The sequence below is a fragment of the Rhincodon typus genome, chromosome 3, assembly GCF_021869965.1.
Source record: "Rhincodon typus isolate 14 chromosome 3, sRhiTyp1.1, whole genome shotgun sequence".
Classification (NCBI taxonomy): domain Eukaryota; kingdom Metazoa; phylum Chordata; class Chondrichthyes; order Orectolobiformes; family Rhincodontidae; genus Rhincodon; species Rhincodon typus.
The window spans coordinates 116,027,242-116,044,465 of NC_063334.1; the positions used below are offsets into that span (position 1 = coordinate 116,027,242).

General features: G+C 41.8%; 1 protein-coding gene across 2 annotated transcripts in view; it reads left to right on the forward strand.

The window, feature by feature from the left end:
• Positions 1-17,224, forward strand: part of galnt7 (UDP-N-acetyl-alpha-D-galactosamine: polypeptide N-acetylgalactosaminyltransferase 7) — a 109,075-nt gene that overhangs the window by 54,275 nt on the left and 37,576 nt on the right. For both annotated transcript variants that reach the window (XM_048594921.1, XM_048594920.1), the window contains exon 3: positions 16,147-16,313. In XM_048594921.1, coding sequence (XP_048450878.1) covers positions 16,147-16,313 — 167 coding nt within the window. The remainder of the gene's footprint in view (positions 1-16,146; positions 16,314-17,224) is intronic.

The following is a 17,224-nucleotide window of genomic DNA, read 5'->3' on the forward strand; positions in this document are numbered from 1 at the left end:
AGATTTTTAGCTTGTGTTTTAAGCTTGAGCAGATCTGGCCTTGTCTTGACTTGTTTATACACAGTAATAGCGAAAAATGGTGTACGCAAATCCGAATAGTGTACAAAAAAGACTAAAACATCAAATACCTTTCCCAGCCCCTTTTGTTTTGCAGTTGGGTCCAGTTTCACTTAATATGATACATAGGCTCCAAGTAGCTTTGTGCTTTGTACGACCACCATGCCATGATCTAATTGTGGGGAGATTCAAAATACAGAGACATTCTCTTGTCAGCCCAAGTCATTCTTGACAAGACCCCAATCCGCAAGTAGTCTTGTAGCAAATTTGCTTTGCACCAGTTGTAATGTCACTACTATAAAACAAAGCTTGCCTTTTTTTAATTTCAAAAATCCAATTGGCCTCTTATCCTGCTTTTTGTAATTCTTACCAACTGGAAACTTGCTGGCTTCCTGTTTTGAAAAATTGCTTTATTAATTAAAATAGTGACATTGCATCACTGCACAATTCAAGACAGTTCACAAAGTGGAAAACAGACAAATTTGTTTACATGGTACTAGCTGATGCCTCAATTGACTTGTAATGCAGGCATGTGTGTATTTGCATCATATTAAAGATTTCCTGAAAACACAGGCTGGGATTTTACACTGCTACCAGCCCCTCTGTGTACTTTCTCTCTTCACACCTTATCTCTTTCCCCAACAAAACAAATGTTGCTGCTGGTCTGGCCAGTGTTTACTGCCCATCCCTAATTGCCATTGAGAAGGTAGCATTGAGTTGCTGCCATGAACTGTTGCAGTCCATGCATACTCACCACACTGTTAGGAAGGGAGTTTTCCAGAATTTTAATTTAGCCTCAATGAAGTATAGTGATAGTTCCAAGTCAGACTGGTTGTGGCTTGGAATGGAATTCAGAGGTGGTGGTGGTCCCGTACATCTGCTGTTCTTGTCCTTCCAGTTGTTGAAGTTCCCAGGTTTGTTAGGTGCTGTTGAAGAAGTCTTGTGTGAGATATTGAAGTGTATCTTGTATACACTGCTGCCAATGTGTGCTCGTGGAGGAAGTGGATGTGGTGCCAATCAAGCGGACTGCTTTGCCACATATGGTTCAGAGTTCCTGATTGGTGTTGGAACTGTGTTCGTGGAGGCAAGTGGAGAGTATTCCAACGAGCTGCACATTTGTGCCTTGTAGATAGCAGCCATGCTTGAAGAGTTAGGAGATGAGTTACTCACTGTAGAAATCCCAGCCTTTGACCTTCTCTTGTAAACACTGTGTTTATACGTCTGGTCTAGTTGAGATTTTCTGAGTGGCACAGTGAGACTGAATGTGCATGAAGAATTTTACTAGGATAGTTCTTTTAACCAGCAAATTAAACCATATTTCGGTGCTTTTTTTGAAAGTTTTGGTAGAAAGCTTCAGAAGACTTTGGCAGTTTTCTTGGGAACTACCCATCAGGATCCATTATTTCAGAGATAGTAGGAACTGCAGATGCTGGAGAATCTGAGATAACAAGGTGTAGGGCTGGATGAACACAGCAGGCCAAGCAGCATCAGAGGAGCAGGAAGGCTGACGTTTCGGGCCTAGACCCTTCTTCAGAAATGGGGGAGGGGAAGGGGGTTCTGAAATAAATAGGGAGAGAGGGGGAGGTGGATAGAAGATGGATAGAGGAGAAGATAGGTGGAGAGGCCATAATACGGGATAAGGTGTGTGTGTGTGTATATATATACTCTTCAGAGAAAATGAAATTAATATTTGGCGGTCAATATTTCTGAGGAAGGGTTACCAGACCCGAAATGTTAGCTCTGATTTCTCTTCAGAAATGCTGCCAGACCTGCTGAGCTTGTCCTGCGATTTCTGTTTTTGTTTATGACTTTGTCATGTCTGACAACTTTTTAATTGAGTTCCCTGATGAGGTGACACAGGCATTGGATGAGGGTGGTGCTGTGGATGTTATATATTTGGAGTTTCAGAAAGCATTTGATATGGCGCCACATGGTTGGTTATGAAATTAGAAATGTTTATGATTGATGGGTCCGCAGATTAGAAGTTGGCTTTAAGATAGGAAACTGAGGATGTAAATTAAGGGGTATTTCTCGAATTGGAGAAGAATCGAAAGTCATGTTCCCTTGGGATTGGTGTTGGGACCCGTCCTTTTTCTATCAAGTATAAATTCAGTTTTCTCTAAGCGATTTGGAGATGGGATGTCGAGGGCAAAATTCTTTAAATTTGCAGATGATACTAAACTAGAGAGAATAGTGAGTTGTGAGGATGATGCTGAGCGATTTCAGAGGGACATTGACCGGACGACCTAATAGGCCATCTGCCTGGCAGATGAACTTGAATGCAGAGAAATGAGGTAATGCATTTTAGTAGAAGAAACATGGAGAAACAATGCAGGCTCTTTGAAGGGAATACAGGAACAGAGGGACCTCCGGGTTCATCTACATCATTCTCTGAAGGTAGCCAGACAAGCTGAAACTGTTGTTATGAAAGCTTATAGGATACTTGAGTTTATAAAGTAGCAGCATAGAGTATAAAAGCAAAGAAATGATGCTATACCACTACAAATCATCAGTTCTGGGCACCTTATTTAAGGAAGGATGTTGAAGCTTTGGAGAGAGTTCAAAGGAGACTAGGTACTAGAATGACACCAAGAATGAAGGATTTCAGATACAAAGAAAGGTTAGAAAGATTGGGCTTGTTCTCTTTGGAGCAGAGAAGATGAAGAGGTGACCTTATTGAGGTGCTTAAAATTATGAACAATTTTGACAGGGTAAAGAATAGCATTCTATTTCCACTTTTTAGTATATAAAAACGGAAAGAACTGCAGATGCTGTAAGTCAGAAACAGAAACGGAGACAGAGATTATTGGAAAATCCCAGCAGGTCTGGCAGCATCTGTGAAGAGAAATCAGAGTTAACTTCAAGACTGTCAGCAAGAGAGGTAGGAGGGAGATGAGGAAAAACCTCTTTACTCAGTTGTTGGGATTTGGAAGGCACTGCCTGGAATAGTGGTGGAGGTGGATTCTCCATGAGGTTTCAAAAGCGAGCTGGATATGTATTTGAATGTGATGAATTTGGAGGGTTACGGAGATGGGGCTGCAGAGTGGGATTTAGCTGGATAGCTGTTTTCGAAGCTGGTACAGACACAATGAGTCAAATGGCCTCCTTCTGTACTATAAAATACCAACCATGTGGCGCCATATCAAATGCTTTCTGAAACTCCATTCTATACTATGATTCTAATCTTTAACATGAGGCCCACATAGATTGAGCTAAGAAGTCTGGTGTGCAACTGGAATGAAAAAGTAAGCAGCGTCTCTTGGTAGTTTATGAAATTATCTTCTCACAACAGTCCAAAATGTTGAAAGTGGTTACACCTGTGTCAAACTAATTAATACTTCCAACTACTTTGGTAAGTTTACAGGAAATGTCAGTTGCTGGCTGTTGTCAAGAAATATAAATTCTGATATTCAGTGGTTCAGAAATATTACCCTTGTTTTAAAAACAGACCAATCCAACATGGGAATACACTGTTGAAAGTTAATATACTACACCCAGGTAGAAATCTGTGAATGCATATCAAAATCATCTTGTTATGTTCTCCTTCAAGAGAGGAAGGTAGAAAATTAGTGTGGGGTGGAGGTGCAGATTCTTGCTCGATGCATGATTCCATCAACTTTTTATATGTAAATTAAAACATTCTCTTGGTTGCTGTGGATGTTTTGTTTCTAATGACGCAAAAAGCACAACCTCTTATTAAAACACTATGTTGGAAATGCTCAGCAGGTGTGGCAGAATATATGCAGGTAAAGATATGGAGTCCCCTTTCAGTTCCATGACTTTTCATCAAGCACAAATTTTTTGTCGTATGATAACTCAACATTCAGAAGAGAATTTTCAGAAAGGAGGGTTTTGCAGACTGAGCTACCAAAACAGAAATAATTTTTTGTAACTGTATTTTGCCATGCATTTTTCACCAATCAAACCAACCTATGGCAATCGTCCATTGTACCTGCAAGATTGTACTACCTTGCAGATTTAAGTTCTCTATTAACGGTTCTTCCTGGTAGGCTGCTATGGAAACTGGTTCATCACTGGCTTTTTGTTAATGCAAAAGCTGCTGCAGACTGAGCATAATGTATTGGCATGACCAAAATCAATTGTGGCTACCAAAATTCCAAGTCTTTATTTTCCTCCGCTTTGGGACGTATCTGGTACGAATCTGTATGGAAAAATTCTGTCATTTCTAAGTCAGACAGATGAGTACGAACAAAATCTTCCCTTGATTTTAAAAAAAAATCAGTCGAGCCAGATTCTGTAAATGCTTGCATTGCTAAGAAATGGCTAGGAGGCACTGGCCAAGCCCCTTGCAAACATCTTCTAACACTTGCCTCAAAAAGCATTTAGTATCCTTTCACCTTCAATGCATGTTCACTTCAGTTTCCAACATAGCTGTCATTGTTAAAGCTGTCACCTCAGATTTGAAATTAGGATCATTCCCTTTCTCAATATCCTAGTGTCACCGATCACAGTCTATCAATAATAGCAGAGTTCAGTGAGTGGCTATTTAGCAGAAGAATAAAAGCATATTATTTGTGATACCTCAAACAAAGAGGAATTGTAGATTATTTTAACAAGGACATCTACAAGAGATGTCTTTTCGGACATGTGTGCTGACCTCATAATCTGTCATTTCAGGCTCCCATGCACATGTAAAGCACCGTTAAGGTAACACAGTTCCAGGGAGGGAAAATCATCCCAGAGTGTTTCCATCCATTTCTGAAATGCTTAGTGCTTTGCTACTGGAGTTGCCTGAGCACTGGAATTTATCATAGCTGTGGGTACTAGAAAAGAATCATTTGCATTGACATTGTGCCTTTCACACCCTCAGAAAAATCCAAAAATGACTTCTAACTCAGTACTACTTAAAGAGCAGTCATTATTACAACATATGGAACCACAGCAGGCAATTTGTGCACAGAAGGGCCCCACAGACAATAAAGAGGCTACTGTTGAGGATTATGTGTTGGATGGAACATCAAGGTAAATCCTCTCTTAATCTTCAAACAGTACCACATGAAATCACTTATATCCGGTCGGTAGGGTAGATTGGAGGTTAGTTTTATATCCCTTCGCAAATATGGCATCTCTTGACCAGGCAGCACTCCTTTTCCTGCGTAATGTGCTGACGTTTCTGGAGAATGGTACTAGCTGGGTAGCTCTTTCAGGAGCTGGTACAGCCACAAATGGCCTTTTCCTGTACTGTAAAATTCTGTGATAACTTGTCGAGTACGTGAAGGCAACCTCCCATCAGCAGAGCGTTTGTTTTTAAGAGCGTAGAGGAGGCAGTCCAGCTATTTTTCTCAGAGGGGCTTATATTTTTTTTTCTGCTCAGCTACCTGCTATATGTTAAAGGGTCTGTTCCACAGAGCTGTTGATGCTGACAGAGGGCTGGCAGCAATTACGGATGGGCTGACATCGTGAACAGGGCCAACACCTGATGGCAGGCTCCTTTATTGGGTGCCTCCTGTAAAATTGAGGAGGAAGTTTTGATGGCTGGCCACCTGCCCATCTATTCCAGCAAAGCCACTTTTCCAATGCCAAGCACCCGATCAGCAAAATTCAGCCCATTGTACTGGTGCTATAAGCTTCTCTCCAATAATGTTCTCTGCCAATGGATTTTGATTTATTAGATGAGATCTTTTGTCTTTTACATCTCATCAATCTCATAGAAATGTTGAAGCATCTTCTATGCTTATCAATTTCTGAAATTAGATTATATTAACTCCATCACAATTTAATTATTTTAAAGGGAGACTGTTTGTTTGTTTGTTTGTTTGTTTGTTTGTTTGTTTGTTTAGTGATTATCTTGAAAATTAGTTGAGGGATTTTTTATATCGCCTCCCTGGTTGCTGTATTTGCATGTTAACTGGCACCACTGTTTTCAAGTTATTCGTTTTTGTATCATTCGGCGAGGTTCAATATCGTACCTCTAAATTAGCGCCTCCCAAATTCAGGTTCAGCAGCTCATGTGGGGTCATGAGCTGAAATTTCAAGGTCCTGCACTTTAAGGCAGCAATGGTTTGCCATGGACCTCTGACCAAGTTATAATAGCTGTGCTTCCAAGCTAACAGGCCCCTGCTGTGACAACTTTTTACTCTGCTTTCTCAATCCTCCCTATTGGGTAATAGTGAAAAAAGTTTGGAAAGCACTGTTCTAAATTTTGTCAACCATTACCCGTCTCCCCTGTGCGTGATTTTTGATGGGCACAAAATAAAACAAAATATATGAATGGTTGACAAAGTTCCCTTTGGGAGAGGTCACATAGTCTTTAGACACGTGCTCAGTTGTCCATAGATCAAATGGAAGACTGGAGCGTTGCTAATCATAGAATCTTAGAATCCCCACAGTGTGGAAACAGGCCATTCGCCCCAACAAGTCCACACCGACCTTGAATTATTACTAAAGAAAGGCTTCAAGGAAAAGCCAGAGAACTACAGACCAGTGAGCCAAACATTATTGGCAGATAAGTTGTTGGAGGGGATTCGGAGAGACAGGATCTACATGCATTTGGAAAAGCAAGGACTGATTAGGGGTAGTCAGCATGGCTTTGTGTATGGGAAATCGTTTCTGACAATTTGATTGAGTTTTTTGAAGATGTGACCAAGAAGGTAAAGGCAGAGCAGTAGACTTTAGCAAGGCCTTCAACAAAGTTCTGCATGGTAGAATGGCTAACAGTGTTAGATCACATGGGATCCAGGGACAGCTAGTCAAGTGGATAAAAAATTGGCTGATGGTAGGAGACCAGTGGTGTGCTGCAAGGATCGGTGCTGGGACTACTGTTGTTTGTCATCTGTATAAACAATTTGGACGAGAATATAGGAGGCATGGTTAGTAAGTTTGCAAATGACACCAAAAGGATGGTGAAGAAGGTTAAGTCAATGTACAACGGAATAATGATGAACTGGGATAGAGGACCAAAGAATGGCAGATCGAATTTAATTTAGATAAATGAAAGATGTTGTATTTTGGTGAGACAAATCGGGGCGGGACTTGCACAGTTAATGGTAGAGCCCTGGGGAGTTTTCTCAACAGAGAGACCTAGGGGTACAGATATATGGTGTCACCGGTTCACAGTGGTGAAGAAGGCTTTTGACACGCTTGCCTTCATTGGCCAGAGCATTGAGCACGGGAGTGGGGCATCATGTTGCCGCTGTACAAGACATTGGTAAGGCTGCATTTGGAGTAGTACGTACAATTCTGGTCGCCCTGCCAAAAGAAGGATGCTATTAAACTGGAAAGGGTGCAGTAAAGCTTTACAAGGATGTACTGAGACTGGAACGTTTGAGTGATAAGGAGAGGCTGAATAGGCTGGAACATTTTTCTTTTCCGTGGAGCAATGGAGGCTGAGGGATGAGCTTATAAAGGTTTATAAAATCATGATGGCACAAATAAGGTGAATAGCCAAGGTCCCTTCTCCAGGATTGGGGAGTCCAAAACTTGAGGGCATAGTTTTAAGCTAAGACGAGAAAGATTAAAAGGGACCTGAGGGGCAACTTTTTCAGAGGGTGGTGCGTATTTGGACGAGCTGCCAAAGGAAGTGGTAGAGGCGAGTACTATTAAAAGGCTTTTTAGAGAGCGACAAAGGATGGTGATTTAAACTGAGGGTCACCATACCTCAGACGAGGGGAGAGATTGAGAAGGAGAGTCCTTCATGGCAACCTCAGCCGCTGTGGGGATTGAACGCATGCTGTTGACATCATACTGCTTCACAAACCAGCCATGCAGCCAACTGAGCTGAACCAACCCCTTGACTTTATGAATCTGTGTTTTAAAAGCTGATAATAGTGGCAGGTTCTCACAAAAGTTTTCAATAAAATAAATTGTTCATAAGTTCCTTCTCTGCTTTCTAAATAAGATACTTTGTTAAATGAAGAAAGGTTGATCTGTTTTGAGCACAGAAAATGAATAGCTTGTAAACAGCAGATGTACTCGAATGAGAGTTTATTTACCAGTTTCAGTCCAACTCAAAAATACCAGTGTAACATCTGTGCTTGAATTCAAGAAATTTTTGCCACAGCAATTTTTCTGCCTGTTTGAAATCAGCTCAGAGCAGTGTTTGACGCATGGTAATCAAACCATGTTATTAAAATGGGTTCAAGTATGAATAAGTAACCAATTTATACAATCTCGGTAAGTAACATCTGTCTTTCAGTTTATTGGATAATCCTTTACACAACTCATTCCCTACCACTGAACTGGGATCTTATCCAATAGGGAGACCCACCACATGCATTGTTAAAGCTAGACTTTCAATTATTTATTGGTGATTTTAGTTTCCTGCTTTGTGCCACGGTGTATATTAAACTGTAAGGGTGGGGTCAGGATCAAGGAAGTTGTTGAAAGTCACCTTGTGGAAAGTTTAAAGCTGTCCAACATAGACAAACCCAGAGTTGTTATGGCATGAATCTCTGTTTATCTGCTGTATAAAGTTTTTAACCTTTATAGAAAATAATATGGGATTGGTTTTCACAAGGGCGAGTGAAATTTAGACTAGAGGCTAAGCTGTAAAGTTTGTCCCAAGCAGTTAAAAGATTTGACCCATGTTGTTACATGTGTTATTAATTCATCATTTGATTTTTGCACCACAGTATATGTTTTGGTTTTAAACAGCCTCTTGAATCAATATCCATTTAAATATTGCCATTTTCTTTTTAAGTTGATGCTTTTCTACAAGCTTTCTACAATGCATATTCAATGCTTTATGTATATCAAAGACTTTATTAGTGTATTGTAGCTTTCAGAATATTTATTTGCTGCATTTTGCTGTGAGCCAGTGCTTAAAAACACAAACTACCAGCTGTCAAATGTTAGAAGCGAAATAGAATTTTTTTTAGAAGTCTAACCAAGAAACTAAGTCATAAAAAATTGTAACTCTCTTAGATTTTGCACACCAATGTTATGTCTGGGTTGCATTTGCCTCACTATTCCCCCTAGCTTTATTCCAAATAAGTGGAATTTGGAATTGAGTACTCAGCAGCAGAAAGTGGGCCTTTTAATTCTCATTGGTGACATGTGAGGTCACAGAAATACAATTGTGATTCAACAATTCAAAGTGGCAATATCAGTCAGGAGTTCCAAGGCTATAATTTTCTTTCTGGGAGGCATAGGTTGCAAAAGGTAAAGTATTGAAGTGACAAGACAAATAGTAATGGGGGAGTATAGTAGGAATTTATTAGCATGGAAAAATGAACTTGTGTTCTTGCATACACAAAGCCACGTGAACCCTATCTTTTTAAGCAGCTCCAGAGATTTTGCAAAACCAGTTGAGTTCAAAACTTGACAATAAAAGTAATTGTCGCAAATATCCTTGCATATGGCTGGGGAAAGTTGCAGACTTTTCTGAGCTCAGTGGATATTTTTGAGTCACTGTCTGAGCACAATAGTGTTGTCATAAATGTCTGTAAATACATAATAAGCAATAGGAAGAATGTCAAATTCACAGGCTATTAATCTGATCACCTCTGTTAAATTACATGGATTTTCTCTTTTCCTGTTGGCGGAAAATGGTTGTTGCTGAATAATTTTAGGTATGAGACATTGGGGAAATATTATGAGTGAGATTTGTAAGATTAAAAAGGGGAAGACCAGTTGCAAATTCATTACAAATGCAGCTCTGTGTTACAAGGAGCAAATATATGCATGTCTTTAAATCAATGAGGGAACAAACTTTATCTATTATTATCTTTTATCTTTATTATTCCTTATCTGTTACAGTGCCTTGGAAGTCTCAGGTTTTTCAGATGACTTCACCTTGGCAACAGCAATACTGACAATAAAACAACAACTCTCATTTTTATAGTGCTTGTAATGTAATGAAAGGACCCAAAGGGCTTCACAGTGTTTTCAAACACAATTTGACACCATGCTACATATGTTAAGGCAAATGATCAAATGTTTGGCCAAGCAAATAAACTTTAAGGAATGTCCTTAAAGGGAAAACAGTGGCTGAGAAGAGGTCTAAGGTTTGAATCCCAGAGATTAGGACCCATGTACTGAAGATGTATCCACAATGGTGGGATAATTAAAATCAGGGAAGAACGAGGCCAGAATTGAACAGGCTCTGATATCTTGGAGGGTTGAGGAGCTTTTACAGCAAATGAGAGAGGAGGGGTTTGAAAACAAGGATGAGAATTTTAAAATTGAGGTAATGCTCAACAGGATACCAATGTTAATCAGCATGGTGATGGATGAAAAGGATTTGGTGCGAATCAGGATACAGCAACAGTGTTTTGAATGAGTTTTTAAGTTTATGGAGAAGGTGGATGGGAGCTGGTCAAGACGGCATTAGAATAGTCAAGCCAAGAGGTAACTAAGGAATTGGTGAAACTAGTGCACTCTCAGTACTGCACTGAAATGTCGGCCTTTATTATTTGCACAAATCTATCATCATCACCCTCCGTGGTCCCTCAGGACTGAGGATAATTTGCTCCCCGGTTCAGTGGATTCTGAGATGGCTGAAAATTCAAATACGTGATCAGGTGAATAGCAAAAGTCTTTTCCCTAGGGTGGTGCAGTTCAAAACTAGAGCGCATATTTTTAAGGTGAAAGGAGGAAGATTTAAAAGAGACCTAAGGGGCAACATTTTCCATACAGAGGGTGGTTCATATATGGAATGAACTGCCAGAGGAAATGGTACATGCAAGTACAGTTACAACATTTAAAAAACATTTGGACAGATACACAAATAGGAAAGGTTTAGAAGGATATGGACCCAGTGCATGCAAATGGGACTAGTTTAGTTTAAGAACCTTGTTTGGCATGGATGAGTTGGACCGAAGGGTCTGTTTCCATGATGTAAGCCTATGACTCTATCTGCACGTAGGCAGAACAGGTGCTTGAAGGTTAAGCTTTTTGCACTTCCTCCAATACTTTGACAGTGTCTTCACATTTGTCATGATGTGGAGGTGCTGGTGTTGGGCTGGGGTGGGCAAGGTCAAAAATCACACAACACCAGGTTATAGTCTAACAGGTTTATTCGAAGACAAACTTTTGGAGTCTCAATTCTTCTTCAGTGAGGAAGGTAGCATCAGACACCAAATTTATAAGCAAATTGAGAAGCAAAAGATCAAAGGGTCATAGAACTGATGCAATGTTGAACAAACCTAAGATGGCTGTTTAATCTTTTCTAACTGATTAAAGAGTTATATACAAATTCCTGAATTTCTTTCAAGTCATTGTCCCAAAAAAAAGGTTTTATCAGTTCCCTCAGTATACCAGAGGTGACTTCCCAGGTCAGACAATGCATTTTGGGTGTGAGGCCTTATTTAGAATCCCCAATTTATATGCATACTTCCAAGGGCTTTGTGGCCTCCTTACACATCCACCAAAATGGACCAACTCGCTCTTATCTACCTCGAAGCTCCAATCTGCAAATTTAATAATGTTAACTAGGGTTTCATAATCTTCCCTAATTTATTTTCTCATTGCAACATGCAATAAGATAACACGAGAGGTTTTGTGCTGTTAAGTTTGATTAGTTTATCAATCAGTTCTCGCATTTCTATTTAAACATCTTTACCTCTTGTAATCTTATGGAAACAGTGGCAAGAATATGCAGCTTTTAAAATCTTACAATTCTAGCTGCAGGCAAAATAATATCAACAGAAAGATCTGATTTTGCTGAGTGCAGTGAAGTCTGACAGCGCTGGTTGAGTGGCTGATTTTTTTTGTGATTTATGCATCATTATTTCAACTGTTACACTCAAAAAAAAAAAATGGGCTAATTTTCTCTGGATACTAGTTCTAAAACCATAAATAGTTCTGTGTTTCTGGAGAAAATGATTTTGACTTTCTGGTTTGTAACTTTTTGCTGGTTCTGAACTCAAAGTTGAAGTAAAAGAGATTTTTGTATTTGAGTGCTGGTTATTTAATTTAATCGGGTACTAATAAACTAAAACATTCAGGCATTGCTGCCTCTAGTTAGTTGAATAACAAGATTATAGCTAACCAAAGCCCCTCCTACTGTGTCAGTGATTCATTCAGGTTTGTTGTTTTTCATCAAAGGAAATAGGAAAAGCAGATTTGTGTTCTTATTTTTTGAGGTGCACAGGAATTTAAATTTTATAAGTTCATTTCATTTCTCTCACTCCTTCTGTTCTTTCTATTTATGCCGTGTGATTTTCTTTTTCTGGTTATTGCTTGCTTTCCTTTTTTGATTTTTACTGTTTCCCAACATAGTTGATGATAAAGCAACATGGATGCTTCGCTCCTCCCTTATCTCTACCCTTATCTCTCCCAGACCCCTCCCCCCATCCACACCTCTGCCCACTACCTTCCCACTCTCCTTTCCCTCCCACAACTACTCCACCACCACCACCACCACCACCACACAGCATCCAACCCTCACCCATCACGTGATTCCCTTCACCCCTCCTTCAGCCTCCTCGAGACAACCCCGCCCGCGACCTCAAACACTCTGACGCCGATCAGTCTGCTCTCAGTAAAGGGTTTGCAATCATGCCACTCCGCCCCCAACACAAGGAGTTCTGTGCGTGCCATGACATGGAGCTCCTCTTCCACTGCCTCCACCTCCCTGCTGCCGCCTTTGATCAAGATTCCCAATCACCGTCCAGGGATCCCTTCTTTCCCCCTCCAACCTACCTCCTCCTCTTGGACACCCTCTACTGGCGTCTTACCCACTCTAGAACTTTTCATTGCTAACTGCCAACGCAACATCGACAGCTTTGACTTCTGCACTTCCCTCACCCACTTCAACCTCTCCCCTGCTCCACTCTGTCCGTACCAATCTTTTTCACTATCAACCCCACTGACAAAGATGGGGCAATGGTAGTTTGGAGGACGGACCTCTATGTCGCAGAGGCTGAAAGCCAACTCTCCAACACTACGTCTTACCTCCCCCTTGATCACGACCCCACCATGGCCCATCAAGCCACCATCTCACACGCTGTCTGTGACCTCATCACTTCTGGTGACCTTCCCTCCACTGCCTCCAGCCTTTATAATCCCCCAGCCCCGCACTGCCTGGCTCCACCTGATCCACAAGCCCAACTACCCCAACCATCCCATCGTCTCTGCATGCTCTTGCCCCACCAAACTGATCTGTTTCTACCTCAACTCCATTCTCTCCCTCTTGGTCCAGGCACTCCCCACCTACATCCGGGACATAAACCACGTGCTCCACCTGTTTGGTAACTTCCAGTTCCATGGCCCCCAGCGCTTCATCTTTACTAAGAATGTGCAATTCCTATACACATCCATATCTCACAAGGATAGCCTACAGGCCCTCAGTATTTTATCTCCAGCGGATCCATTCATTCGCCCCCACCCCACCAATACCCTCCTCTGCCTCGCCAAACTAGTCCTCACCCTCTAACTTTTCCTCCAAATCCAGGAGGTTGCCATGGGCACTTGCATGGGCCCCAGTTACGCCTGCCTCTTTGTTGGTTATGTCAAACATTCCCTCTTCAGTACGTACACCAGTACTGTTCCCCAAATCTTCCGCCATTACATCGACAACTGCATCAGTGCTGCATCCTGTACCCAGGCTGAACTGGAGCAATTCATCAACTTCACTAACAACTTCCACCCACCCTCAAATTCACTTGGTCTATCTCAGGCACCTCCCTCCCGTTTCATGACCTGTCCGTTTCCATTTCTGGTGACAGTTTACGGACTGACATTTAGTGTAAACCCTTAGACTCCCGTAGACTACCTAGACTACACCTCTTCCTACCTGGTATCATGCGAAAACTCTATCCCGTTTTCCTAATTCCTCCATCTCCATTGCATCTGCTCTGATAAGGAGACGTTCCACTCCCAAACATCTTGGATGTCCTCCTTTTTCAAACCATGTTCTTTTTCCCCCTCCTCTGTCATCCAGACAGCCCCCCCATCCCTTACTCCACAGCTTTAAACCACCCTTTCCTCCAAACAATAAAGATGGGGTCCCCCTTGTCCTCACTTTCCACCCCACCAGCCTCCACATCCAACGTATCATCCTCTAACACTTCTGCCAACTCCCAATTAGACCTCACCACCTGGAACATCTTCCACTCCCCACCCGTCTCTGCCCTTCTGCAAGAACCATTTTTTTCGCCACTCCTTAGCTCATACAACACTTCTCCCCCAACCCCCGTACCTTTCCCTGTAACCATAAAAGATGCAACGCCTGCCCATACACCACCTCCCTCACCTCCAGTCAAGCCCTAAACAGTCCTTCCAGGTGAGACGGTGCTTTATTTGCATCTCCTCTAACCTAGACTACTGCATCCGGTGCTCCCACTGTAGTCTTCTCTACATTGGTGAGATCAAACGTGCGCTAGGTGATCATTTCGCTGAGCATCTTCACCTGGCCCGGAAAAGCCAGCCTTACCTCCCGGTCACTGCCCATTTCCTACCCTCCACTCCCCTTCCGACATGTCCATCCTTGGCCTCCTCCAGTGTCGCAGCGACTCAGAGTGCAAATTTGAGGAACAGCAGCTTGTCTTCTGCCTCGGCACCCTACAGCCCAGAGGACTCCAGATTGAGTTCTCTAATTTCAAGTAACCTTCCCACCCAACCCCCAGCTCCCTTTCCAGCCCCACCTCTTCCCTTCCATTCCACGTACTAACCCTCCCTTCTATCTACCAACCAGATTCATCCCTCCCATAGACCAACCAGGTCATACCTACTACTGGTGCCCACCTATCACTGCCATTCTTGTACCCCCACACCGCCTTTATCTGCAGCTCCCCCTACCTCTACATCCAGTCCTGAAGAAGGGTAATACACGAAACATTGACATCGGATGCTGCCTGGCTTGCTGTGTTCTTTCAGCCTCCTATTTGTCTACCGTGGATTCCATAGCCACCCTGCCTACATGTGAATACGCAAAATGCAATACCTCCCATTTATCCAAATTAAACACTACCTACCACGCCTCAGCCCATTGGCCCAGTTGATCCCATTGTAATCTTGACTAACCTTCTTTGCTGTCCACTGTATCACCAATGTCTGCAAGTCTCTAACCCAGATAGTTGTGGAGGCTAGATTGCTGAAAGTATTTAAATAGGAGGTAGAAAGATTTATGTTATTTTGGGGAATTGAGTGCCATGACGAACTGGCATGAAAGAGAAGGTGAGACAGAGGTCAGATCAGCCATGATCTTGTCGAATGGTGAGGCAGGCTGAATGGCCTATGACACTTTTATTTTGTGTCCTTGTATATTGGATAACAGAACTATCTCCAAGAAGGAATTAACGGAGTAAATCAATATTCCTAAATCAGATGTTTTGATAAAAAAGTTCAGATGATGTTGGCAGCTTGGCAACCAGATGATATAGTGCTAGTTCTCAATAACACAAAGGAGCAACCCAACCATCTGCAATTTTTCATTGCTTGCTCCATTTATCAGGCATTGAATTTAAAAGAAGGTGCTCGCTTTGCACCTGTAAAGATGTGGCATGAGAATGGTTTAAAAAAGAAAAATGCCACCCACCAGGACCTGGTTGAATGTGCCAGCGGATTCTGCTGGAGAAGGTGGTGATCTGTATGTAATAACGTTTTAACCTCCTTGCACCTTCAATCAATAGTAACAAAAAATGCTCTAAGACCAGGGAATTTGCAAATCCATCTGTGGCTGCAGCATTACCCCTCTGTCACATGACATCCTGGGCCTACTGTGCTAATTGAGCATGGACACCCCAGTTGCATCACTGTTTCTCTAAACTCACAAGTATTCATCCCAAGATGTGATTTATTTCCTTTGTGAATGCGACTGCAACAAAACTTTCACTGTTTTTAAAGTAATGAGCTGACAATATTCTGGCATCTGAAAGCGGACATGTGAAAGTATTGGATCTGATGGTAGCTGCTAAGTTGGAAGGGAGTAAACAGAAGAGTTTTTACACCACTTCCAACCAGATGGCTGCTAATTGGACAGCAGAGTGAGGAGAGTTTCTGGTACACCTCATGTACCCGGTCAAGAAACGTAAAATCCAGCTCTGGGTGGGGGAACAAATTGGGAAAAGTATGAAAATGGAAATGGTTGGTGCACAGTAATTCTTCATTAGTTTCTGTATTATATTCTCAGTAAATATTGAGAAACTGTATACCACAGGTGTCTAATTTCTGTTTTGCTCTTGCCAGGTGCAAGCATTGGCATTATGACGATCGTCTCCTCACATCTAGTGTTATCATTGTCTTCCATAATGAAGGATGGTCAACCCTTATGAGAACTGTCCACAGTGTGATCAAGAGGACACCCAAAAAGTATCTAGCAGAAATAGTTATGATTGATGACTACAGTAACAAAGGTATGAACTCACACCCTAACCATTGGAGTTGCCTCCATTAAACACCCTACTTCTATAGCTGTCTCTCCTTTAAGATGCTCCTTAAAAACCTACTCTTTTGTCCAAAGGTCTGATCACACCAGCTCAGTGACTAATGTAATCTAATAATTTTCCTGTGGAGCAACTTGCTAGGCTTTATTGTGTTAGTGTGTATAATTGCAGGCTATGGTGTATAACATATAAATGTAGGCTGCATAAGACAAACAAGCAGAGGAAGGCCATTTGGCCCATCTGCTGTTCAAAGAGGTCATAGCTGATCTGATAATCTGATGAAGGGTCTAGACCCGAAACGTCAGCCTTCCTGCTCCTATGATGCTGCTTGGCCTGCTGTGTTCATCCAGCGCTACACCTTGTTATCTCAGATTCTCCAGCATCTGCAGTTCCTACTATCTCTGATAATCCTTAACTCCACTTTCCTGCCTTACCCCATAACCCTTGATTCCCTTAATTATTAGAAATCTGTGTGTCTCAGCCTTGAATATACTTCATGATCCAGCCTCCACAGTCTTCTATAGTAAAGAATTCCACAGATTCACCACTCGGAGAAAAATTCCTCCTCAAATGTTGATTTTCTGTAACCGTGTTTAGCAGTGCACTATATAACACCCTGCAGTCATCTTCCAGTTAGGAACCTCTTCAAGATCGAGAATGACTTTCTTCTATTCTGTAATTGAAGGTCCCGAGGTGACTAAATATAAATGTCAACTTCTGAAGTGCTGCCCCCTCCCCACCCCATATATGTCTGTTTCTCCCTTGTAACAAGTACCTGGGAATTTGTACCATCCAATGAGACTTTTTAAAAATTGATTGGGCTCTTATGAACCCACAAGGGGGCATCCTTTCCCCAAGCTTAAAATTTAACTGAAACTGCA